The 27,970-nt window shown below is 32.9% G+C and overlaps 2 protein-coding genes across 3 annotated transcripts in view; one reads left to right on the top strand and one right to left on the bottom strand.

Moving 5' to 3' along the window:
• Window positions 1-15,437, bottom strand: part of LOC143918094 (organic cation transporter protein) — a 63,066-nt gene extending 47,629 nt beyond the window's left edge. The window contains exon 1 of the mRNA XM_077439797.1: window positions 14,546-15,437. Coding sequence (XP_077295923.1) covers window positions 14,546-14,771 — 226 coding nt within the window. The 5' untranslated portion in view covers window positions 14,772-15,437. The remainder of the gene's footprint in view (window positions 1-14,545) is intronic.
• The window catches only part of LOC143918095 (organic cation transporter protein-like), a 69,004-nt gene that overhangs the window by 17,583 nt on the left and 23,451 nt on the right, over window positions 1-27,970 (top strand). Inside the window, exon 1 of one of the 2 annotated variants that reach the window (XM_077439799.1) lies at window positions 18,559-18,632. The exons of the other annotated variant lie outside the window; for it this stretch is intronic. Within the exon in view, the coding sequence (XP_077295925.1) occupies window positions 18,581-18,632 (52 nt within the window). The 5' untranslated portion in view covers window positions 18,559-18,580. Of the gene's footprint in view, window positions 1-18,558; window positions 18,633-27,970 lie in introns of those variants that run through there. 2 annotated transcript variants of the gene reach the window in all.

Here is a 27,970-nt window from a genome sequence, read left to right on the forward strand (position 1 = left end):
TTAATAAACTAACTGCGATGATAAAATCAATGTATAGTTTTATCGTCAATCGATAGATGGCACTGATTATGAAAAATCGATTTTCCATATGAAAATTCAAATTATTATTAAAATATTAATTATATATTACTATACAATACATTTAACCCTTCTATATACAACACGCACTAAATATTTTTTGCATGAAAACGTGCAAAAAATAAGAAAAATAACGCAATTATAAAAATTTACATTATTATATTACATTTTCACTTTTTTTTTACTTTATTTTATTTTTTGTTTCCTTACATTTTTTAAGCTTTTTCCCTGAACTGATTGTTGGCATTATATGAGGGTTGACTGTTTTTTCAATACATATTATGGAAAAATGTGTATTAAATGTGTATATTCTCACTGTGATTGATCGTAGAATTATGAACGACTTGGTTCATGATTTATTTTGGGTATATTGTTTATAAACATTGTTAAAATTAACAATAATTTAATTATTGTCGTTTCATTTATAATAATTTTCCATTGAAATATTGAATAAACGATACAAACTGGCCAAACCAACAAATTATTATTGTTCCAAACGTCATTCTTACATTCAATTTTGATGGGACACAGGCATGAGTAAAGAATAAGACTCGCATATTAGATCAAACATGAAAAAGCAATTAACAAATTATAGCTTTGAAATGATTAAAGAGATATAAATAGTTCCTTTTAATACGGTTGGGCCAGGTGTATATTATATTAACCGTGTATATTAAGGCACCGTTTCGATGAAAATTAGATAATTTGGCAAACTCTGATAGGAATCGATCGACCTGGAGTTACATTTATCCAAGGTCTGGCCAGCAGCAACCAGTGGGAATCGTACCTGTGACCACTCTTTTCGAAATCATTATAAACTAACCACTGAACTACATATATTGCTGGTTCATGATTACGCATTGGTAAATTTGACATAAATGTCATTATTTTGTGAGAGATAAACTTGGTTTTAATTCTATGTATAGTAGTTGGAAAAATGTGTAAGTGGCAATCTATATATATGTATATATAAAAATGAATATCTGTCTGTCTGCCTGTGTGTCCCGAATATGCTCCTAAACCACTGAACCGATTACGATGAAACTTTCGAGATTAGTTTTATGCATGTCCGGGAAGATTACTGTGAAAAAAATCGCCCAAAAACGGAAACGGAAACGGGAAAAACGGGAATGAGTGTCATTGCAGCCAGCCGTTTGGCTTAGTGGTAGCGTATATATTTAGCACCACTGAGGTCAAAGGTTCGAGTCCTCGCCACTGCTGGTTAGATTTGGGGGTTTTGTGACTCCAAATCGATCGTTTCTCTATCAGAGTTTGCCAATTTTATCTGATCATTGCTGAAACGGTTCCTGAAAATTGGTATTAGATCTAATCCTGTTGTCACAAAATCTGCCTGTGTATAATTTGTAATAATTATACACAGTGATCTGAAATCTATAGATATATCTATAGACATCTTTATAATTTCGTATTTATTATATGTATAAAAATTGTATACAAAAAAAAAATCTAAAAATAATCCATAGATGTCTCTATGATTATTATTTCTGATTAATTGTTATATGCTATATATTCTGATTGTATATGTACATATGTATTACTGTATTTCTGATTTATGATTGTTTATGTATTGTTACGTATACTAAACAGAGCCGCCGAGTAATTGCGATCGGATTAGGCCGGGTAGCGTCCTGAGAGACCGTGTGACCGGGGTAAGTGGTTTTAAGGATTAGCGACAAGCTAAGTGCATGAAAGCTAAACAATGATTGCACTTCTCATACCGTGGGAATACATATCCTAATACGTGACTATACAGTAGGTAAACAGATTAGACGTCCTGAGAGATCTACCCCTTATAAGGCGGTACGTAGGCGATATCATGTCAATTCTGGACTGAGCAGTGACAGTGCGTGTATCTCCTTAATCATCAATAAATGCTGTGAGACGACTGTTGGCCTTTTACTTGGATCCTCCACCCACCTCTACGCAACAGTATTCTGTATTTCGTTAACGTACACCCGTCGCATTGGAGCAAATCTGTAATGGCGAGTGTATATTGATTTGTAACAGTAAAATAAAATTGCAACCCAATAATTTCAAATGTGTTCGCTGCCTGCGTTTTTCCTACAAATGGGAACGGGAACGAGAACGGGAACGGGAACGCATGCCGGTCCTCAGCTAATGATTCATAATATTCCTTTCCTTTTAGTTTACTTTTCTTTATTACTGCTTAAAGTGGAAGAGGGACTACCGGTCATGTAGCGCAGTGCAACTAGTCACATCACTGAACTATGTTAGTAATGAGCTGATAACAGCTAATACAAAGCTAAAGCTAACTGCCGGTAACCCTCTATTTATACACATAATAGAATACATTTAAGTGGGGAATGGCCATAATACATAATATGAACATCGTCCAGTGGTAGTTTTACGTCAAAAAGCTCAGATATCCAAAATAGCAGTAGTACAATCCAAAATTCAAAAAAGGTACCCACGCAATCGATTATTCACGGCACAATCGCACGTGACATAATGTACGATCTGTTCGTATCTAAGATCTATTGTACGTGGCGCCGTTTTGTTTCGCGATGCTAATAAATTTCAGCAAATAGGCTGGTGCATTCGTAATGAATTGAGCGGTCAAGATGAAGAAGATCGGAATGTGATCGAATAGCAAAATTGGACAGTGTGTAACCAAACGATAAGGAACGATCGAACGAGTCTTACATTGTTGATTTGACCCGTGAATCGTTTACTACATATTTACACACAGTACATCCGTGAATGTAATATAAACTAATATTATATAAGAGGCGAAGAACACTGCGTAAATGATAATGGGTTTTGTCTATTATATATGTACATATTTATGTACGTACATAAGTTTTATTCAAAAATGCCATATGTGTGATCATATTGTATATATGTACATATAATATATATAAAGACGGTAATCTGTGTGTGTGTGTCCTAACTCTCGCCGAACATAATGAACGAATCGATAAAAATCGATAAATTAATTTTTCGACGAGACGACTTTGTCGCGACTCGAACCGATCACCCCAAATAGCCGGAATATAGGTCTAAATTGAGCTAATGGTCACGTGCATCACGCCAAATCCAATTCTTCATTTCGCCGTTTTTTTTTAAACATTAATTGAAATATTCCTTCTCGCCATATAAAAATACGTAATTTTAATGATTTCATTTAGCGAGGTTTAGAACCATTTTTTTTATAGATTTATTTTTAATTAAATTTAAATTATTTATATTTTGACGATATTCGAGAAAAAAATTGATTTCATTCACCGCGGGCGCCGGGAATCGAACCTCGGACCCTCCGATCCAAACGAAATGTTTTCACGAGCCCGCACCGCACGCCATATCCTCGCCCAGAATACGTGTTGTAAATACACATCTTATGTATGTATATGCACGTAATTTGTTATGTGTAATAATAATATTCAACGTTACGAGGTCAATGACCATTTGTGTATAATCGGAAAATATTACATTTTGTTAACTTGAATTAACATTTTGTTAACGTTAACTTTAAGAATTGAAATTATTACAAATAAAGAATTGAAAACTATCTATGAGAGTATACGAAAATAACGGTTCCGGATTTTTTTTTTAGTTTTATACGGGTATATAATAATTTTATACCCATGCGACGATATTTCATCGGGCTATTCACTAGTATATAATATCGGTCTCCGTGACGGGCCGGAATGTGAAATTACCGAAAACGCAAATATTGGAAGGCAAAGATCGAAAATCGAAAGATCTTAAGTCGAAAGATCAAAAAAAAAAGGGTTGCATGGTAAACGGTACATACTCACTTAATTTGCGCGAGCAGGATACAACAGAAACAAGAGGAACAGGCTTTTCCTCCCGTATTAATGTGCGCGCGCAGAATACGGGAGGAAAAGCCCGTTCCGCTTGTTCCTGTTGTATCCTGCTCGCGCAAATTAAGTGAGTATGTACCGTTTACCATGCACCATTTTTTTTTTGATCTTTCGACTTAAGATCTTTCGATTTTCGATCTTTGCCTTTCGATATTTGCGTTTTCGGTAATTTCACATTCCGGCCCGTGAGGTAGACTCATATAATATCTGTGTGCCCGTGTGCGATAACGCTCGCCGTACTATAATAGTCGTTTCGATTCGGCATATTTATTTATTTATTTACAATTTCGCCATAGTGACTTTATAGATTGGCTCTAAGTCATCACTATGGCTACACAAAAAGAAAATTATACAATAAGATGACAAAATAAAATAAGCATTATTAAAAACAAATAAGGATACATGTAAAACAAATATAAAATATAACATGCTACGATCCCAAACTAAACAATCCCTCAACCAGATCAGTATATTTTAGCTTAAACAAATCCAAGCCAATAGAAAATATGTACGTCACAGTTAAAACACTGCCAAAAAAAAACGTACAATATAATACGAACATAATGACAGATCAACAAAAAACTTCTATATATACTGTTTGCTACCAATGTTTCCTCTAAGGCTCTTAATAAGTCTCCGAGCATTTAGCAACATCGATTGAAAATTTATTTAATGAATTAATTTTTCTGTTTGTATTATATAATGTTTATATTTACATAGGTAGGTAGTTTTTACCTTTTTTTCATATTAAAAAATTAATTATAAATATTAAATTAAATATATTTAAAGGGTATCAACACAGGACCGACCATTTCTTTATTTTTTTTTAAATTAATAGCTTAATATGACATAACCCATGCGATGATATTACATCGGGCACAACACTAGTATCATATAAATATGTACAAAAATACGTTCATCCTTCGATAGACTGGATGTCTATCGAAGAGATTCAAAATTTCCTCAACTTGTTTTCTTTCATATGTACGTGTAGCTTTTTATCAGAATTGGAAAAAAAAAATAGTCTTAAAAGAGTTCAATAACAGAAACAAAATAAAAGGTTATGATTAGCTCTACGTGTAGTTTTTAGATGAAAGGTTGCCGAAAATGATTATCTTCTCAGAAGTTCCCGGTAGTTTTAATCAAAAGTGGTCAAGAGAGGCAAATTACCTGAATCTGTGGAAGGTTAATTCTTCAGTAAAAACGGGTTTTAGAACTAATGCAAAACAAAATGATCTGTAAGTACATATCTTGTCAAGACGTTTAAACCATACAGTATCTATCTAGATATTCTAATAAGTGAATTAGATGATGATCATGGAAAAAGACGATCTTTTGGTATATTTTTGAGATACGTCATATTTATTTCAATTTTTCTTGGATAAAACTCTGTATTCCTAACAATTTGTTGTTCCTAGTCAGTTCTTGTTCAGTTCTAGTCTGTAATCTCAAATTGAATTCGATATTTGGTAGCTGTTTAATACAACAACATATTTACATACATACATATGTATATGGGGAAGGAAACGTTTTTTTTTAACTAACAATGAAAGAAAGAAGAGGTTTGGAAAAAAACTAATGTCATGGTTAGCTAGAATATGCCAATAGACAGCTATAGAAATATTGGCGAATTATGCAGGATGATTTACGATAAGACAATAATAGGCATCAAACATATTCAAAGAGCAAACAAAGAAGAAGAAAAAAAGTGAAATATCCCAATCAATAAATTGTTATTATTTTCATACAATAAACGATAAGATATTTTAAATCATCATTGGAGATTGTATTGAGCAAATGTATCCAAACTTGTTAAAAGTCAATCAACGAATACGTAGTACAAAATTCGGATCTCACCAACCAATGATTTTATCTATGTATTTGAAGAATATAAGAGGTATAAAGAACAAAATTTGATAATGAAACATATGTAAATATGTACGAGACTATTTTCGATACAAATTGAGCGCAAATGCAAGGAGCTTACACATGACAAAAATTCCACTTCCAGTTGTCGGATTTCGTTCAAACTTTTTTCATTATTTAAAATTACTATAAATATTATAATCGTAAAATATCAAAAAGATAAAAATAATTTAAAAGGCCAAAATAAAAAAATGAAATATTGTTTTAAAAAAAAATAATACTTCCGGTTTACTAATTCTAACCAAAACCGTATCAATTATAAGTTAGTACATAAAAAATAAAAATATAAATTTTCATCTTGATAGGTTTAGTGGTGTGGAAAATATCGTCTGGTCACATTTTTAATTTTTCTTAGAGGAAAAAATCCCACTTTCACAGACACACTCACACACACTTTTTTTCTAGATCATGAAAACATGATCAGTGTTCGATTCTGAGTTCTTCATCATTGTTACTACGTACATATATAAAGTAAAAATAGATAAAAAATCTTCATGAATGCATTCATTGTATTTTTTGAAGACACCATGCATGCATACAAATCATTTCCCAATCATAACCAAAAATGTGCAGTAGAACATCAAAACATATATTATTATTCGCCCACAAACCACCTGAAGAGCACACAGTTAACTACACCATGTCTAAATTCGGGATTGCGAATCATTATAGTGCGGAATATTATATATGTGCTAAAATTCGGCCTCGACTGTCAGAATTTATAGATTTACAGTAAATTTTCTACTTGAAATATCCATCAAATCAGAAACGCGTGTTGACGCGATTCCAAAGTGAAAAGATAACTTAGAATATATGTATGTATGTACTTTTATATTGAAACGAGTCGATTCGAATAACATAACCGTTTGAAAGCTTAAAAGCATTTTTTTATATTGTATGAAAACATATTTCACTAGCGAAGACTTTCGCAAGATTTCGCACAGAGAAATTACAAATTTCGACAATTGAATAAGGGAAAGTCGACGAATGCCATCCTTAACTTTCGTATTCCTTTTGGCAATACCTAAATTTCTAAACATTACTAAAGGTTTATAAAATGAAGCTCACTTTTAAAGTACGAATCATTCAAGTCGAACGCATCGCTGGAACAATGTCGAAGGTGAGTCGAATTAATCATTATTCATATTTCTCAGTACTAATGAATCTACTTTGTAATCTTAAATTACTCTTATCACTTACTTCCAGTATTCAAAACTAGTCATTTTCTCAATAATTGCAATCATCATCTCGTTGATGCAAGATGTGTACTGCGAATCGCATCACAGAATTAGACTGTCAAAAAATAAAGAATCGAAGCAAGATAAGAGTTCAGGCGGATCTTTGGTAACATTAGAAGAAGAAATTCTTGCATCTACGGCTCAAGACGTGATCTTGGCATCTTTGGATCATGCGAAGATGGCTCTGATCAGGATCAAGGATGCGTATGTTAAAAGGGTGGAAAAAGTAAGCCTTGCTGATATAATCAATACAGTGTTTGATAACTTGGTTGAGCTGATCGAAGATGGAATAACGGATCCTGATCCAGACGATAACTCACTTACATCTGAAGTCAATACTGAAAGCTCCAAGGATAATTTTGCTGGTTCGTCGTACAATAAAGATGTGTTTGAAATTTTGAACGATTTGAAGCTTGGTTCGAGTCATTCTAATGGTGAAGATGATTCTGGTGATGTCGATAGGCAATTGAAGGAAGATCGAAAGGAGGTTAGAGATATACGAAAAGAAGTAGTATCAACACAAGGAAACGGAACAGAAGAAGTTGCTTCAAAAAGTGTGGAGGAAAACACTGAAGGATCGATCGAAACCAGAAAAGGATCATTAGATGTCAATCGTTATTACAGCTGGCCTAGTTCATTTTATTATTATTAAATGTTATTAATTTATTTTTATACTTACAAAATAGTTGTTCCAGTGTCGTAATCTTTCGATTATATTAGAATATTTTTTATTTATTGTATTTGTATTTATTTATTCATAAAAAAATTAAACGACAAAATACACGTTTGTTTCAACTCATGACATTCCATCTCTCATTGAATGCGTATTGCAATAAAAACAAAATAAACAAAACGATAAATCTTTTATTACACATTTACATACATATATAAATAGTCGAAGTGTACATACTGTGCTATTTTAATTGAATTTAATTGCAAAAAAAATGTTATTGCAAATTAAATCAACCTCGAAAATTTATTTTAAATTTTTTTCAATGAAATTTCATGTCATAAATCATTTCTCTGTTAAAATTTGTATAATGATATAACAGATTTACTACTGTTGATTTTTTCTAACATACATATTATGTATTTAGTATGATAACACTATATAAATACTTTTAACCCTTTGGAGCATCGCAGAAATATGTATGGTGTTTTATAAAAAAAAAACCCGTCAAATTCATATTGATAGTTTTTTATTTGTATTTATGTATGTATCTTCGAAGGTAACTTTTTCTTGATCAATTCCTGAAAGTATTTTAGCTGATTGTATTATTATTTAAAAGCCGTTTAAATTAAATCTTCCGAGAGAATGTAGAAACATACAATAATGGATAAAATTGAACATCTCATAGCGAAAAAACATTTCATGTTCATTTTTTAAACCCAAAAGATTGTGGATTTTTTGAGGTTCCGAGGAAATATTACAAACTTATAATCAGTCTGTGGTCAAAGGATTCTTTTTGAACAAAAAATGCTTCACTATTATCATTGTCTAAGATAAAACCATGCTTTTATTGCTCTCTTGCTTGGTTATTTGAAAAGCATCATTCCAACCCTGATCTTTGCTTATATGCATGTACATATATATAATTATTCGAAAGACTATACGATAAAAAAGCTACGCTTAATTTTTGAACAAACTTGAAAAGGAGACCAAATACATCAAACGAAAGAAATATTTTTCATATATGTAGATAATGAACACGAACAAAAAAACATATTATATAGTAAGTCTATTATAAAAAATTATATGTATACCAGAATCCGGTGCCTGCGCCCCTGCGGCTGCGACTCCTAGGGCTCCACCCCCAGCGTCTGCGCCCCCTAGGGCTCCGCCCCCGGTGTCTATACCCCCGGAGGCTCCACCCCCTAGGGCTTCGCTCCTAGCGTCTGCGCCCCCTCGGAGGCGGAACCCTAGGGCTCCGGGGCCCCCGGGGACTTCAAAAAATCGAATCATTTGTTCAATAACGTCACGGATTTTTACAACCCTTCGTCTTAGCCCCCATCGCACCCCAACATCCAACTGATCCAACTGAAAGATACATCTAATTCCAATGATTGCTTACACTATTTTTTATACAATAACAGACGATACATGTTTCTTTGCAGAATTGCAATAAAAAACATGTTTTTTTTTACAATTTTTTGGAAGAACTACACATTCCCAAATCCTACTACGTTCAAACGACGAATGCAAATGAACAAAACGCAACGGATAATGACTAAATAGCAAACGTGCGCGTATATGACCCCCTACGAGCACATTGTTAAGTTTGACCTCGTAAACTTGACTCGATTTATCGTTTCTTAAGTGCGACTAATAAACGCGTCCCCGGCTCAGCTTTTAATTGTTGCAGCCGAGAGATCGGCCAATTTCCCCGCATCGAAAGGGTCAACGATGTTCGATTTCGTCAATACGAAATTCTACACGGACTAAATACGAAACGAGACCATTACCATAATTGAAAATTGGGCAACGAACCTACTACCTGCATGCATACATACAAATTGCGTCCATAGAGCTTAAAGATAATAACCTTTTTGTACTTGTTATTAATATATTTTCAAAGAAACGACCTCATTTTTGTTTTAATTTTAATTTCAAACCACGTTTCCTTTCTAAAACCACCCATTAAACATTAAGCTTTTCTTATTTATTTGATTAATTTTTCCATAAGTGCCATAACAAATTGCCCCAAATCAACATGTATGGTCAAACTTGTACCCAATTGTAGCCACAGAGTAGTGTTATTGCATACCAGTAGAGAAGTCGTGGGATTAAGTCCAGGCCAAATAATGTGCTGGTGGTTATTTTAGGTTATAAACATACAGATCGACTCTTGTTTGAATTTTCCCATTTTTCTAGATTGATTATTGTGACGGATTCAATAAATCGACATCTTCCCTTTCAGTTTCTCGCAAAGTCAAATTATAAGCATCTCGAATTTGTTGAAACTTATAAAAATATGCTATCTACATACATACATACATCATGCATTTCTGCATTATGACCACCTTTAAAAGCGTCTCCGTACATTTCATCGCATCTATAGCATGTTTTTGACTATTTTTGTATTAAAAAATAACGACAAGCATCAACACGCAAACGCACATACATAGGTAAGGCCAACAGGCGACTGCATGACTCAATAGCCACGCGCCAAAAGCGACGAAAACAATAGCTTACGAAAATATAGCCGTCTTTTTCTCTCGCATTGATTCATCGATCAACAAGAATATACAAACAAACAGTCAAAATCACGACTTATCGCTACCGCCTTTAAATCATACTTTGGAACGTAGAAATGTATAAATATATTTTTTGACGATGTACCCCTTTTCTAAATCATATAAAATCTATTAAAATAAATTTATTGCAGTTCATTCTAGGAATACAAAAAATTTAGCTTTGAAAACCACATAGTTATTACGAAAAACGTAAAAATTGGGACACTTGCATACCCCACTTCGGTGAGGCAGGGCTAACTGCAATCTTCAAAACGTTGTCCTGAATAATAAGGTCTAAAAAATTTACCATCATTGATCTAGAATAGTTTTCAAAGTATTCGAAATATTGTAACTGAAAAAAAATACCTATTACTCGGCCAGTTTAATTGACAATGATAGATACATCGTTTCCAAACTGTACCGACTCGTAAATAATTGATTTCGACTTTTTTTGATGAATTTTCTTTCGCAACAAAGAAAATCGTCTCACAACAATGGAGACGCTAATTCGATTTGGTACTTACATATACATAAATACATATATCTCGATTGTATAATATAATATAATATTTATTGTAAAGGTTACGAGATACCTCGTATTATATACGCTCGCAATAAAGCCTCAAAGATACGACTCGTTACAAGAGCTTTCCGTAATTGGATTTTAAATTAGATATTTCGGAGCAAATTTTACACTCTGTATGTCAAATTTCGCTATGTATATTTTGATAAGTCTATTTTTACGATGTTTGATTTTATTTCAGCAAACAGATAAACAGCGTGAAGCGCGTCCCGGTTTATTACAGTCGGTTTCAAAACAAACAACAAATCAAATCTCTTATTGACTCGAATCGTTCGCTCTGAAATTATATTATATCGGTACAAATCGAAATTATGTACGTACATAAATTGAATTTCGATTACCTCGTTTTACAAGGACTCAATCCGCTTTGAGTTGACGTTTAATTCGAGACCATATTTAAAAACATTCAATTTTTACTACCGGCAGCAATAAAATTTTAAACATTTTAATATACTGGTATCTATGTATATTTTGGCAATGTGTATGTATGTATCTATGATAGTTGCACACGCGTATAATTATTATGTCTCGTTTCTAAAACGGGTTTATGTCGTAAACAGTATAATTTGAATAACAATTTTGTTATTAATATCTTTGATTTTTTTTAATAACAAAAAAAAAACATGATCATTGAATGCATCAATTTTTCATTGAAGCGATTAGAACAAAAATGACCAGCTAAAATAATCAATTCACCGTTCGAATAGCCTTAATTATATTATATAGTTCTTTAATGATGATTTTGATGAATTTTTCAACCGTAGAGATTTAATTATATTTTATATAGTGAACTGTAATCATAAAAATATATAAAATATCACCTACAAAGCTGAATTGATCGAAGGCAAAATGTAATCTCAATATACATAAGTTTTATTATATATTGTACAGTACATAATATTCAAACCGTAAATAATGAATTGCTTTATTTGATGTCTACGTTTGATTCCACGATCTATAATATAAGTGCTTCCATTAGTTTAATTGAGAAAATACAGATTGAAGTTGTAACATTTTAAATATTAATGTTCAAATCCTAAGAACGGATGCATACATAATTTATTTAAATTATAAGGTATAAAGTTGAGACTTTAATTCAGTATTTATATAATTTTATGGATTAAATTTGTATATACATATGTATGTATATATGTACAAACGTGTCTATGATTTTTTATATAATTTTCGATATGGATACGCATTTATGTATATGAATATGTATGAACATATGATTCAATATATGTATAAAATCTTAAAATTTAACAAAGTCCAAACTATATTGAAAAATAAATTCATATTATTATGTTCCATAAAATATAATTATGATTTTTAAGTTCCGTAATGCAATTACTATTTAAAAATCAACTAAATAAAATGCACGAAAGAGAAGTTTGTATTTTTCTAAGAATAATAAAAGTAAGAATACGTTTGCTCGTATTTTTTTTTAATTACAAAATAAAATATTATAGCTTCTAACCGCATTTTATAAATAGTTCCACAAAAGATCGTTGAAAATATGAACATGTTTTAATGCGAGATAAAGTGGTTTTAAACCTTTTTTAATTCACAGTAAAAATATTTAAAACACTTTCAATAGAAAGTTAAATTAGAATTATACTAAAAAAAATGTTCCTCATAAATATGTAATACATATATACACATATACTTAGTATATTTTTTCCCTTTTGAAATTTGCAATAAATGGAAATCGTCATTTATAAGGTAATTAAAATTGATTCAAAATACTTTTTTGAATCAGGATAACACATCGACGTTAAAAATTTATATAATTTGTAATTGCATTTTTTATATAGAAAACATCGTATAGTCACATTTACATTTTCTCAAATATATTTTTTATAGTTTTAATAAAATATTGCCATAGAAGATCCAAGATCAAATTAAATGTTAGTAATAATCTAAATAAACATGAGGCGAGATGGATGAGAGTTGCGCAAAACAGAAACTAGTGGAAGCGTGTTGGAGAGGCCTTCATCCAATAGTTGATGGTGAATGTCCGTCGACGATGATGTATTATGGTTTGTTTAAGCCAATCTCATATCACTCTTAATTTTAAGATTTTTTTTTTACTATTTTTTGCTAGTAATATGGTAAGAATACTGAAAAGTGTGGCACATCACGAATAGGTAGACTCCAGCTGTGTTTGGTGTGTCCTCGTGTCATTTTTAACTCGTACGATATTATTATTTCGATAAATTTCTTCAAATATTGTAATAACCGTTATCATATGTCAATACAAGGATGAATTATCACCAAAAAAACTCTATTGATTGAGGTTTGGGAAATATTGCGATAGTATAGACTAGGTAAACCAGCGTTTGTCTAGCAAAGTCATGTCAGTCATGTGCAAAACTGCCCAAAAAAAACTTATATTTTATGAAGGAGGGTTTTATATCTATTTAATTTATTGAAATACCTATTTAAATGATTCGAGATGTCTATTTTATCTCCTCTTTCACATATTCTTCAACTTTATATTCCAATTTAGGCGTTCCAAATTACCGCTCGAGTTAGTAAGTTTGGATAAAAAAAATATATTGAGATAAAAAACCAATCCTCATGAACGTGGTGAAATAAAAAAACTGGCCAAATAAACGCATTATAGCACAGAGAAACAATCCGTAAAAAAATATATATTTTTGACTTTTAAAATTCGCTAGACAATTAATTATAAGTATTTTAAAACAATAAAAAATCACAATCAATAGAAAAAACATCTGACTATTGATTCCAATACTCACTTTGAGCACAACAATACTAGATTTTGAGTTAAATACCACAAAAGCCAAAAAACTGCGCAGTTTTTTAAACGCTCATATCTCGTAAACGATCACTAACCAACAAAAATCATTATCAAATTTGAATTCAGCGGGTCAAACTTAGTAAAGATTAGTCTCCACTCTGGTAATTTTTTTTTGTTGCTCAGTGTAATTAATTAAATGATTTAAATAACCTACATACTATCAAGAAGAAGAACGCGCAAAAACTACAAAAAATGGAAAACCCTATTTGTCGAAAATTTGAAAGCCCTTGTGTAGGTTATTGAGACTACTTTCAATAATATCTTATTATTTTTTATTGGTTTATGACCTGGTGTTCATATGTATATACTACATATATTTCAAAGCCACCGCTAATTGCCGTGCCTTTTTTTTTGTTGTTCAAAGAAATATACGCCTATTCCCTAAGACAGTTTGGATACAATACACATTTATTTTTCATCTTTCATAGAAATTTGTAATTCATGATTGTTAGTTTTGAGGAAAAAAAACATTAATGAAAGGAAACCTTAAAAAGTCGGTTGATCGAGCCAAAAAAGCCGGTTTTCGGTTTTTTGAAAGATGGTCTTTTGATTTTTTGAATTATGATTGATTTGAAAGATTGGAAACCCTAATTCCAATTCTTTTCATTAAATATAACTTTTCAAATTGAATCATAATGATTTTTTTATTTGTATAGAAAATGGAAGTTGATCTTCAGGTCAAAAACCTCTACTTATGCATACACAAGTAATCAAATTTATATTTTTTCAGTACAAAATTTTCAATGAAACACATTCTCATTTCAAAGAAAAAAATATATCATAACATTCTACTTACTTTGAGGTAGTTTGCGAAGTCCATCTTTCTTCCCTCCCGTTGACAGCTGCAGCAGCTCCTGACGTTCTGCGATCTCTGGCTCCACATCCTCGGAAAATTCCGGCCCCATTTTCCGACCGTTTGATCCCAGAGGCTGAGCTTCATCAGCATCTTCTGGATCTAGCTCAGCTACGGCTTTCGGCACCGGCTGCCTTCGATCAACATCTTCAACTTTCCTCGAAGCCATCTTAAAATTGTCTCTTTACCGAAAGTGAAAACTGTACACAGAGAATAAACAAACACTTTACGATTTCACCACAAAAATAACACTCTCTTGACAGATTCCTTATGCTGAGTCAACTTTGAACTGAACGTATAATACAAATAGTTCCGAAGAAAATGATTGACAACTAAAAAGCTCACAGTCAAGAGCGATAAATTTCAACAGATCAATAACTATTATCGAAGGCCTAAATTCCACAAGTTGCTCTTGCAAACATTTAACTCCATATATGTCTAATTAAATTTTAAACTTGATTTCTTTTTTATCAACTGGTCGATTTATAGAATGCTTCGCTGTCCGATTGTTACAATTTTTTTTTAACACAAAACATGTTCTAATCGTCCTTATTGTTTTATTTTGCCAGTATTATATATGAGTTCTTGGAATTCAGCATTAAACTTCCTACATAAATTGACGAATTGGGTCACTTTGATGCGTGAAAATGGTGGAAAACTCTGAAAAATCACTATGTGATAGATCGCGATCGACGTACGCTTGATCCGTATAGTAATAACGATGATGATGATGATGATGTTGATGATTGTCGCGACTTGATATCGTCTTGGTATTCCCGATTGCAAATCGACATGATGAGAGAGCTCCGCTCGTGTCGGAGTCCCTAACGCCACTGAACCACGTTATAAAATAAAACTAGAAATCCGTTGTAAAAATTCCTCCCCACCACCCCACGCCCATGGCTGAGATCAGCAGCCGAACAACATAATAGCAAAACCGCTAAAGAACAAGATATCTGTGTTTCATCGACGAATCTCACACACATGTGTGTTAACCCTTTTAAGTCCCCGCAATATATCACAAATCTACGCACAAAAACATTCACATCAAAACATTGACATTGATAAGTGCATTTAAAATACAAAAAAAAATATTGGGTCAAGTTGAAATTTAATTTGTGACTCTTTTTTACGATCGAAATTTTGACCCAAGTTTAAAATTTTGCTCGTGGTTCGATTTAAAATTGATTACTATTTATAATTGCGTTTTTTTTATATCAACATTAGATAATGGATGGTCAAATATGAGTTAATCCGTAAGTTTGTTATCTACAATACATATTTATATTTACACATAAGAATGTAAATAAGATTTTTTTCCAAAAACATCAAAGTAATAAAATGTATAAATATTAATTTGCGATCAAAAGAATTCGAGCAGTTTTCCCGACATAACATACTTCGATATCGGCTAATTTTTGTTCTACATATTCGACTCGGTAGTTTTAAAGTGTCGCTTTAATTACTCGTAAAAAGCTGATAAGAAGAGACGATAAATATATTATTATAATACGTATGTATAAAAAATGTAGCATCAGATTAGTTCAGAATTAAAAATATAATGCTATTTCATATGGCAGATATTAATCAAATTTAGCCTACTTAGATATTTCATGCTTTTCATTTTAAAATTAAGTTATGTAAGTAATTTTTAATTTAATGTTTAGTATAATTCATTTTACTTTTTCGTTTTAGTGTGTATTTATGTGTGTAAAATTAAGTATCAATATATTTTTAATGCTTTTTATTGTTCATAAATTATGTTCACAATACATCTGAGGTCTATTCTAAAAGCTACTAATCCAGTAATTGATATCTATTTTACTTTTTTTTATTTTTAGTACTATCTTATTAATGTTAGTCCAATACATATATCGATGGCTTGGTGCACAGATATTGTATGTACATTTTTCAATTTGTGTCGAATTTTAAGTTTGTATAATAGATACTATAATAATTCAGATTTTTCATTTCAAGGTAATTTATGTACACAAACTTAAAATTCGATACAAATTCAAAAATGGACATACAATATTTGTACACTAAGCCATCAATATGTCCTACATAATAAGTTGATGGGATGGCTTTGACAATGATGAGGAACCGTCTTAACAATGAAATTTAATTTACATACATATTTGTATACCAGAAAGGCCTAATAGGTAAACCCCAATGCGCCTTCCAGGCCAATTACAAACAACGATATACAATTTTTAGAATAATTTTAACAAAGCATCATAGAGATATCTATGGATGGTTTTTCATACATTTTTGATAAACTTACATTTTCGGAGCATTTTTTTTTATATGAATCGTCAAATTTCAAGATGCTGACAAATTTACAGTATTTTTATACGAATCAGCGGAATTTGAGATGCTAAAAACTCGAAAATTGCGAGAAATGGGTAGAGGTTGCCAATTTGTTGACAACCGTTTCAATGAAAACCAGATAAAATAGCAAACTCTGATAGGAAACTTTTGTGACGTTCGAAAGCATATATGCTAACCACTAGTCCACGCTGCTGAAATCAGATAAATTGGCAAACTCTGTAAGAAAACTATCGACTTCGAGTCACAAAGTCAGCAAAATCAGCAACACTTCAGAAATACTCGGAATAAACTCTCTTCAACGAGGTTCAAAAAAGGCTCGAACCCGGGAACCTCCCGGTGGTTAGCATTAACGAAAATATCAAGCTATACTGCTGACTATACATATGATGACCATTTATTGAATATAATTATACATTGCATAATTTATAAATCAAAATTTATCTTCAAATACTCACCACATAGCTTTTTTTCTACTACCTACTGTTTGGAAAAACTTTAATCGAAAAAATAAAAAAAATATTCATAGTGCGTATTGCATAAAAATATATGGTTTTTGGCAAAGTTTTGGCATTCGACTAATTCTATTTTCTAAAATTATTATCCGGTTTTTTTTATAAAAAGAACGTGCGAAAAATTAACGACAAACGATTTATCGTCGTTTGATTCTGAGCCTCGCGTTTTTACTCAACTTCACTTTATGATTTAGTATATTTTCCATACACACAATACAAAAAATATACATATATAAAAAAACATCCTGAATTATTATAAATCGAAAAATAGATAACACATAAAAAAACGCAATTCAAGATACTCATTCATACGCGTGATGTGTACGTAAGTTATCGTACATTATTATCTCACACAATTTCGTACACATAACCTTTCGATACTAAAGTCTCGTAATAAGCACTATAATAATTAATGCAATAATAAATATTTATATATATATTATTTAATTTTCACACGACATTATTCAATACGCGCAATAAAATAAGCAGGTTCAAGAGCAAATTCCACATCGAATACAATTTCGCGCAATAAAATACATTACATACCAATACGACTAATTTCTTACGGGTCACGACAAAAGTAATTGCGACACAGAATAGGGCAAATTTACACGTAATCTGATTAATTTCGATCCTCGTGTCATGTCGCATTTACACAACAACGGTTACACCAAATAAACTCAGGTGAAAATAATGGCTTTCGCAAATTGAATTTCCTCCGCAGAATCGTTTGCAACTTTGGTAATTTATTCATTGGAGGCCTAGAGCGTTTTCCTAATACGTAATAGTACACATTTTCGATATTCAATTATCCAATTACTCTTTTCATTCAGAACCAGTTTAACGAACGAGTCTCGCTAATAGTCGCTGGCCAATTCGTCGTAAAATGACCGAAAATATGCTAAACAAGGCTGTTTCGGACGTCATGAAACCGCGTCGAATTCCGTTTTTTTTTTGGGTACGATCTAGATAGTTTTTTTCGTGCTATTGTCATTATATGTATATAATAGATTATTGTAAACAAGTTCGAAAGCGAACAACCTGGTAAAGGACGATACACTTCAGAGCAGGGACAAATGACAAAGAAACGAGGCACAAAGATTTCAAAAAATCAGTCAGTACGTGAATCGTGAACATGAACGTAGACACGAGTGTTCCGAATCAGAAAAAAACAATAAAAAACCTCTGTAAGTAATATGTATTATATACCTGATCTATTGTGTAAATATATCTGTTTTTTTTCGTATAAAATCTACGGTTTTGAATTAATGTATAATTTATTTATGTATGTATGTAAAACCTCACTGTATACTCCAACTTAGAACTTTAACGGTTTTTGAAAGGGGTTTGAGACCTTTTTGAAGTATTTTCTTCGACATTCATTCACCCAGGCGACGCCAGGCTATTATGCTAGTTTAGTATATATAAAATTTTTTGGGAAAATCTTCGGTTTTCAATCAGGGATCGCCGAATTTGGTATGCCCTTCCGCGTATTGCTATATTTTTTTTTTTTTGATTTTCAAATGCTTTTTATTATTACGAAATTATGTTCACAATAAATCTTATATCTATTTTAATAGCTACTGATCTACTGATCATTTTCTATTTTACAATTTATTTTAATTTGGTTAGTAATCATAGTATTATATTATTCTAATGTTAATGTACAGCATAATAGGAATAAGAACTCAAAAACCTATGTATACTATTGCTATGTATAACTAAGGTCGTAGTCGTTATAATTTAATTTATTTTTAAAATTTAGCTTGCCTGAGAAACGCCAAGCAATTTAAATATATATTTATACATAATAAGGGCGACAGTACCTTTAGGCGATTCAATTATATTTATATGTACTAAAATAATTTCAACCATACTGAGTTTCTATAAGAAATAATATCGACTGGTATATTTAAAAAAATATATGTTTTTAACTTTGAAACTTATTCACATTTTATCAATGTGTTCAAGTTTATAATATTTTTTATGGCACCCCGATAAAACCATGCACGACAATGCCGCGCCGACATACTACATTGCTGTACAGGAAAAAAGTAAATTCTTATATATTATATTTTACATCCAATAAAAATTAAAGCATATTCATAATTAGACATCAATGTCACATGCGCGCAACATTAACAAATAAAAAAAAGTTTTTTGCAAGAGCCTTATTTTTACAAAATTATAAAATAATATTTTTGTTACCGATTGCAATGAAAACAATTGAAAATCTATTTTTTACAATAGTAAAAAAGCGCCGAACTTTAACGAAATATAAAGTAAATGCCGACAAAAGGCAAAAATTAAACTTAATGAAGGTCGCGAGACCGCCATAAAGCTGTATGGTTGTTGTAGTTTTAGCCTAATACGTCTAATATTTTGAGCCCTTAATATTATTGTTGCGTAGAGGTGGGTGGAGGATCCAATTAAAAGACCAAAGTCGTATTGATGATTAAGCAGATACACACACTGGCAGTGCTCCGTCCAGAATGTCTTGATATGGTCGAAGTACCTTCTTATAAAGGACAGGTCGCTCAGGGCATCTCCGACGTCCGGTTACTTCCTCATTGTTTAGTCACGTACTCGGATATGCAGTCCCACGCTTTTCGCGTTGGCAGTTCTAAGAACTCCACGGGAATGCGACCGAGTGCCGTTACCACCGCCAAGTGCATTCGGGGGTATCTCATTGTTAGCCGACTTGCACTTAAACCTGGAGATAATCCTCGAAACCAATTATAACGGCGGCTCTTTTTAGCATACGCTACATTATTATTATTATTTATATATTTATTTATTTTTTATTATTATTCAATATTATTTTATTTATTTTTAACTATATATTATTTATCGGTGTCCGTGACGAGCCAGAATGTTAAATTACAGGAAACACAAATATCGGAAGGCAAAGATCGAAAATCGAAAGATCTTAAGTCGAAAGATAAAAAAAGGGTGCATGGTAAACGGTACATACTCACTAAATTTGCGCGAGCAGGATACAACAGGAACAAGAGGAACAGGCTTTTCCTCCCGTATTAATGTGCGCGCGCAGAATACGTGAGAAAAAGTATGTTCCTCTTGTTCGTGTTGTACCCTGCTCGCGCAAATTAAGTGAGTATGTACCGTTTACCATGCACCCTTTTTTTTGATCTTTCGATTTTCGATCTTTGCCTTCCGATATTTGTGTTTTCTGTAATTTAACATTCTGGCTCGACACGTAGACCCATTATTTATACGGACGATGGTGAATGCACTATTCTCCCTATCATTTGGAATAAAAAAGTTAATATTATTATTATTAAAATAATTGCATGTTTGCATGTAGTTAAAGGTATCGAATATTCCGTACCTACCATTGCTTCTGAATTTTTCATTTCTTCTTATCTCAAAAAAAATAAACATACCCTTCTCGGTAATTCGAAGAGAGCCCTGTAGCACTTATTGTATTGTACCTTTATCCTCATTGTATTGTACTTTGCTTGTATTTAATCCATAATTAAAAAAAATATATTTGAAATACTTTATATTTCACTATACACCAACGGTCAAGAATGTAATCTACCTTTTCGTTTACAACACCCATAAACACCTCCATAAAACCCACTGTAAATTTAATTGTCTACGTAACTTACATGTACATGTGTAGACACATATGTGCATACCAATGTGGGTATTTGCAAATCGTCCGCGTTACGTCCGGCCATTATTTATTATAACAGACAAAGCTTTCCCGCTCGTTTTCTTTTGAGGAAAAACCATCTACGTGAATCGGCCACCATTATCGAGATGGAAAAATCTCACTTACATACAGATACTCGTACGTGAAGATGTTTCCATATACACGCATGCGCGCGTGTCCCGCGTACGCTTACTCAATTTGGATAAATTAAACATTAGCATTTACATTCATTATCATATTTTTGAATACGTGTGACGATGTCGACGACGACGTACGACGACGACGATGACGCCGTTGCATACATACTTTTTTTTTTGTCACCGTAAAACGCTTCAGCATCTTCGCCATCTCGTAGGGAATTTTATTCAATGTAGTCCTGAATTCGAGAGGAAACTCCTCATACATATATACATATGTACCTTGATGAAATATTTTGACTGAATTTTTATATATCTTTTTGATATCCGTATTTACATAGATAGATAGGGTTACCTGACAACTCGTTCACAGATTTTCCGTAAACCGAGGATACGCTCCAGGCATTAACTATACGGCCATCTCTTTCTCACCCCGTCTGTTCACCAAGATCTCGTTTACTATGCCATTACGTATGCAGCCATCTCTTTCACAGACCGTCTGTTCACCGATAACAGACGGTCTGTGAAAGAGATGGCTGCATGCGTAATGGCATAGTAAACGAGATCTTGGTGAACAGACGGGGTGAGAAAGAGATGGCCGTACACGTAATGCCTGGAGCGCATCCTCGGTTTACGGAAAATCTGTGAACGAGTTGTCGTGTCACCGATAGATAGATATATACCAGAAAGGCTTGACAGGAAGACCCCAATGCGCCTTCCCGGACAATCAATTACAAACAATGCATCATTTTATTATTACATAAATCACTGTATTTCCAGAAGCTGAAGAACACGAAATAACAATTAATTACATAATTAATCCACTGATACATCTATGGATTTTAGATTTGTACATAATTTTTACAAATTATACACACAATAAATACAGAAGATTTATGACAAACAGGAAAGATGATTTTTTGCCCATTTTGAGGAATCGTTTCAACAATGATCAGATAAAATTGGCAAATTCTGATAAGAAACGATCGATTTGGAGTCACAAATACCCCCAAATCTAACCAGCAGTATCAAGACATAATATGCAAATGAACATTCGTCATCGGTGAACAGACGGTCTGTGAAAGAGATGACTGCATACGAAATGGCATAGTAAACGAGATCTTGGTGAACAGACGAGGTGAGAAAGAGATGGCCGTATACGTAATGCCTGGAGCGCATCCTCGGTTTACGGAAAATCTGTGAACGAGTTGTCGTGTCACCGATAGATAGATATATACCAGGAAGGCTTGACAGGAAGACCCCAATGCGCCTTCCCGGACAATCAATTACAAACAGTGCATCATTTTATTATTACATAAATCACTGTATTTCCAGAAGCTGAAGAACACGAAATAACAATTAATTAATTAATTACAGAATTAATCCATTGAGAAATCTATGGATTTAAATTTTGTACATAATTTTTACAAATTATACACACAATAAATACAGAAGATTTGTGAATACAGGAAAGATGATTTTTTGCCCATTTTGAGGAACCGTTTCAACAATGATCAGATAAAATTGGCAAACTCTTGATAAGAAACGATCGATTTGCAGTCACAAATACCCCCAAATCTAACCAGCAGTATCAAGACATAATATGCAAATGACCATTCGCCCTGCAAATAAAAAGAGTGCCCCCTCTCTAAAATACCTCGCACGACCCAATCAGGGTCTGCCCGGCAAATTAAATGCCAAATGTGTTGCCAGTAATAAAAATAATTACCAAACCTAACAACCTAATCTTAAATGAATAAAACCAACTCTAACGTAACCTAACCTTAAATAAATAACTGTCCAACTGTCAAAAATTATAATTTCACTAATAGGGGTCAGTGATAATGTAATTGGATATGATTTCACTGAACTATACCCAGTGAAAGTGTAACTGGTTAAGATTTCACTGAAACATTTTTTTTTTGTTACTGGCAACCCATTTGACGTTTTTTTTGCCGGATGGACCCCGATTAGGTCGTGCGAGCTATTTTGGAGAAGTTAATTTAACATTATGTCGTTTTGACAAATGTCGTGTAATTTATTATACAGCCGTGCAAAAAATATTATACCCCAAAAAATATAAATTTCCATTAATATAAAATATATATTTTATTTTATATGTACATTTATTTAATGTATTTTTTTTATATACGTGTTCGATTACGATTAGGCCAGTAAATTTGGTCACTAACTGCTTGATTATTGTCTGCTTATCAAAAATACTTAAAAAAATAAGCGGTATACTTACTGTATACCAATTTGGTACACTGTATATACATAGCAAATAAACCAAATAAACATAAATCATTAAACTAGTATACATAGTAATGTAATTGCAATTTGCAATAAATCAAAATGCAATTCGCTTCCATCTGCACTAATTCTTGATCGAACGAATTGTATTTTATACCCTAGTAAAATTCAGAAGCAAACAATCGTAAAATTCTATTTAGGAATCATGGCAATACGCAAATACCAATACAGTATTTTCAGCTTATTATTTTAAAAATTATATCAGGCCGGTTTTAATTATATAGGAAATAAATTCGAGTTGTAATTGGTGACAAATAATTGTAAATATCGGTACCCCGACTTTTCTGCTCGGTCAATAAGCGCCCCGACATTAACGCGCGACGACAAAATCGCCCCAGCAAAAAGCTCTCGGTTCAGCAAAAAGCGCAAAATCGATATATATTTTTTTTCATATATGTATACTGGCACGGTTTTGTCAGTGCCCGATTATGTCACCACGTGGTTATCTCTCTCGCGGTTTTGACTGGACACCGTAAATATCTAATATATTGTTGCGTAGGGGTGGGTGGAGGATCCAAGTAAAAGGCCTTAGTCGTTTCACAGCATTTATTGATGATTAAGGAGATACATGATATCGCTTAAGTATCGCCTTATAAGGGATAGATCTGAGAGATCTATCCCTCAGGACATCTTCGACGTCCAATTTGTTTACCTATTGTTATGGTCACGTACGGATATGTCTTCCCACAACGTTCGGTCCCACGGTACAGGTCAATTCTGAGAAAGGATTAATAACGGCCATTGTTTAGCCTATATGCACTTAGAGTCTAGATATAATCCTGGAAGTAAGTGCAAGCACTAAGTTAATCCGTTAACAGATAATCCTTGAACGGTCACACAGTCTCTGGGATTCTATTCGCTTAATCCACGGCGTACGTAACAATATAATTTCGAAAGTGTGTACATATGTAAGGTTTGGGTGGTAAACTCCGTGCCGTTATTTAAAAAAACTAATTTTATATGGCGGTATCGATATCGATTAGTTTCGTTTTTGATTTCGGTTCCGTTTCCGATTATTTTTTCATTTCCAGATTCGAACTCCTTTTTCAGTTCCGGTTCTGGATTTCTTTTTCAATTCCGTTTCCGGCTTCTTTTTTCAGTTCCAGTTCCGGATTCCTTTGCATATCCAAATACGGATTTCTTTTACGGTTCCAGGTCTGAATTATGTTTCAGTTCCGGATCCCAATTCCTGTTTCAGTACCGGATCCCGATTTTTTTAAAGGTCAGAATCCGGATTCCTTTACATATCCAGATACGGATTCCTTTTACAGTTTCGGATCCCAATTCCTTTTTCGGTTCCGGATACGGATTCCTGTTTCGGTTCCATAGCTCAATTATCTTTTCAGTTGCGGTTCTAGATTCCTTTTTCAGTTCCGGAGCCGAATTCCTTATACAGTTCCGAATCTGGAGTCCTGTTTCAGATCCGGAATAAAAATACAAACTAATGTTTACTATTAGATTAACCATGTTTAAGCGATTTTTAATACAAATACCGTGCGAGTAAAACTACTAGTTGACTATATTTATAGAGGCGTTTTCCGAATGAAGAAAATACGCCCCTTTTTGCGTACGCCTTTTCGATAAAAAAATAATCTATTTACGTTCATATACACAACGTATTTTTGGCAAAAAAAAAAATCAACATCGCCAATCTAAATCGTGTTTATACAAAAAACGTTAACGTCATCTAATCAGTTTTTATAATATTTTGTTAACTGTGAGAATATAGAGCAAGGATGATCATAAAACGAGCCACGAAAAAAAGATCGAAAGGTCAACCGACGACTGAGATGAACGAAAAAAGAATCACAGTAAAGCACAAACAACATCCAAATACAATAAAAATAGATGTCTCACTCACTTATTATAGTCATTGTTTACAAAATATAACAATATTATATACATTCGTCCGTTCGCATAGACATGTGCTCGTGACTCGTCTATGTGTGTATGTAAATTATTTAAATAACAATTGGCCAGTTGTTGTTGTTCTCCGAGGGCTATTAATAATTACATGGTGTTGTCCATGGGGACTCTGTTGGGTCGTCTCTGTTGACGTTTTAATTTATCACTCGATTAATCAGAGACTTGAGTCGATTTTCAGACAAAACTACCATTTTTCTCGATCCGTTCGTAACCTTCGCAGTCCATAGTAATTGATTTGCAACATGGTCCACCAGATTCTGTTCGGACAGATCCGGATTCTATTTAGAGTTATTATAGAGCCGATGATTTGTCTGGATTGCGTCTAGACGATGAAAAATTAAGCGTTTTCGTTGTGTGATGATGAAAAAGCCCTTTGAAGAAATACGTCGTTAGCATTCGTCCGTAACGTGTTCGTTTCTACGTATGAATAGTCGAGGAATTTTAAAAGTAAATAATATAAATCACTTTGCATAGTCATTTATGATGATAATTATGATACAATGTATTGTATTTATGTACATATATATCTATAGGGTATTCAAATGTTTGAGTAAAATATGTCTTTCGAAGGATTGGACATTTTTGATTGATTTTATATTATACGAATTGTCCTTGATGTAAGTAGATATTTTTTTTCATACACGAATCAATCTGGCCAGTTATAGTGTGCACAAAAGAACAAATTTACGAACGGACTAATTTGTTCAAGTGGTTCCCGGAAAGATGCACTAAATTGCGCTGAATAGTAGCGCAGTTTCGAGAAGTCATAACTAGACTTCGGATAGACAACGTGTTTTTTCCAGGAATCGGGGCGGTTTGGCTCTATTTACAAAGCTAGAGTACAAAAAAAAGGTTGGGCCAACCTTTTACAACAATTGAACAATATCATTTACAACGATTGAACAATAAACGGCGCGCTGTGGATCCGGCCACTAGTCATAACTTCCAGAGGTGCTCAAAAAGAACTTACACAATGGAATTCCACAAAAAAGTTTAGCACCCTCGGATAACATACAAATACCTCTTGGCGGTTTTTTGAGGGATTCTATTGCGCTCGTTCTCCTTGAGCATCTTTGAAAGTTTGGATGTCTCGAGAGTGCAACTATCTCGAGTCCATTTTTCCGGTCACCTATGTATTCAACTATATATTAAGCATAAGTATTCTCGCTCGTTTGTCTCATCCTCTTTGAATGAATATATGCTTACCCTGGATTGCAATATTTTGCGGAAATGGGAATTATAGCAATGTTTTAAGTTGCACTCTCGAGACATCCAAACTTTCAAAGATGCTCAAGGAGAACTAACGCAATAGAATTTCACAAAAAAACGTCAAGAGGTATTTTTATGTTATCCAAGGGTGCTAACCTTTCTTTGTGAAATTCTATTACGTAAGTTCTTTTTGCGCGCCTTTGGAAATTAGGACATCTCGAAACTGCGCTACTATTCAGTGCAATTTAGTGCATCTTTCCGGGAACCTTCTAAGACATGTATTTTTGGGGTCTTAGTGACGAGACAGAATGTTAAATTACAGAAAACACAAATATCGGAAGGCAAAGATCGAAAATCGAAAGATCAAAAAAAAAATGGTGCATGGTAAACGGTACATATTCAATTAATTTGCGCGAGCAGGATACAACAGGAACAAGAGGAACATGCTTTTCCTCCCGTATTCTGCGCGCGCACATTAATACAAAGTTATATTAATCAAATCGAAGTCGAAATTGATATTTGAATTTTTTCATATATTTTGGCGCGGTTTTGTCGCCTACTGCTTTTTGCTGGGGTGGTTTTGTCACCACGCGGTTGGTTATGTTTCTCGCGGTTTTGTCACTGCGCGGTAATGTCGGGGCGGTTATGTTGGGGTGCTTATTTACCGAGCGGTTTCGACTGGACACCGTATTTTTATCACTTCTCAAAACTGCATATGTAGAAAAAATAAAAAAAGTTGTATATTTCAAAATTTGAATTATCATGCATATTTTAACTAAGTTCTTTTGTTTTTTAACCTAAAAATTTACGCATTTTATTAAACTAGATTATATAATGTAAAGAAAATATGATAATCCGCTTACAGAACGCATAACATATTTAATATACTTCCGATTTATTTTCAAGTGATAAAAGACACAAAACACGATACCAACGGAAACGACGAAAGACATGTATAACATTCAAATGAAAATCTATTAATTTGTTTCAGTTATTAAAAAAACTTTTCAAACAATCTCAACCTCATATTCTACTTGTTTACAATGAAAACGGTAGCCCTGTAAACACACACATACATCAGCATCAATCCACATTAAACTGCAGAAATTCCATTCTAATCAAGATTTAAATACGCTCAAACCAATTATGAATAAAATTAAGACGAACGGTCACAAAAGTTGTCCCCCCTTTTTATTGTCATTTTTAAAATAAGTTCGTGCAGGAACGTTTTAATTATTCACGATGCAATTCCATATCAGTT

This window comes from Arctopsyche grandis, chromosome 10 (assembly GCF_051622035.1).
Source record: "Arctopsyche grandis isolate Sample6627 chromosome 10, ASM5162203v2, whole genome shotgun sequence".
Taxonomy (NCBI): Eukaryota; Metazoa; Arthropoda; class Insecta; order Trichoptera; family Hydropsychidae; genus Arctopsyche; species Arctopsyche grandis.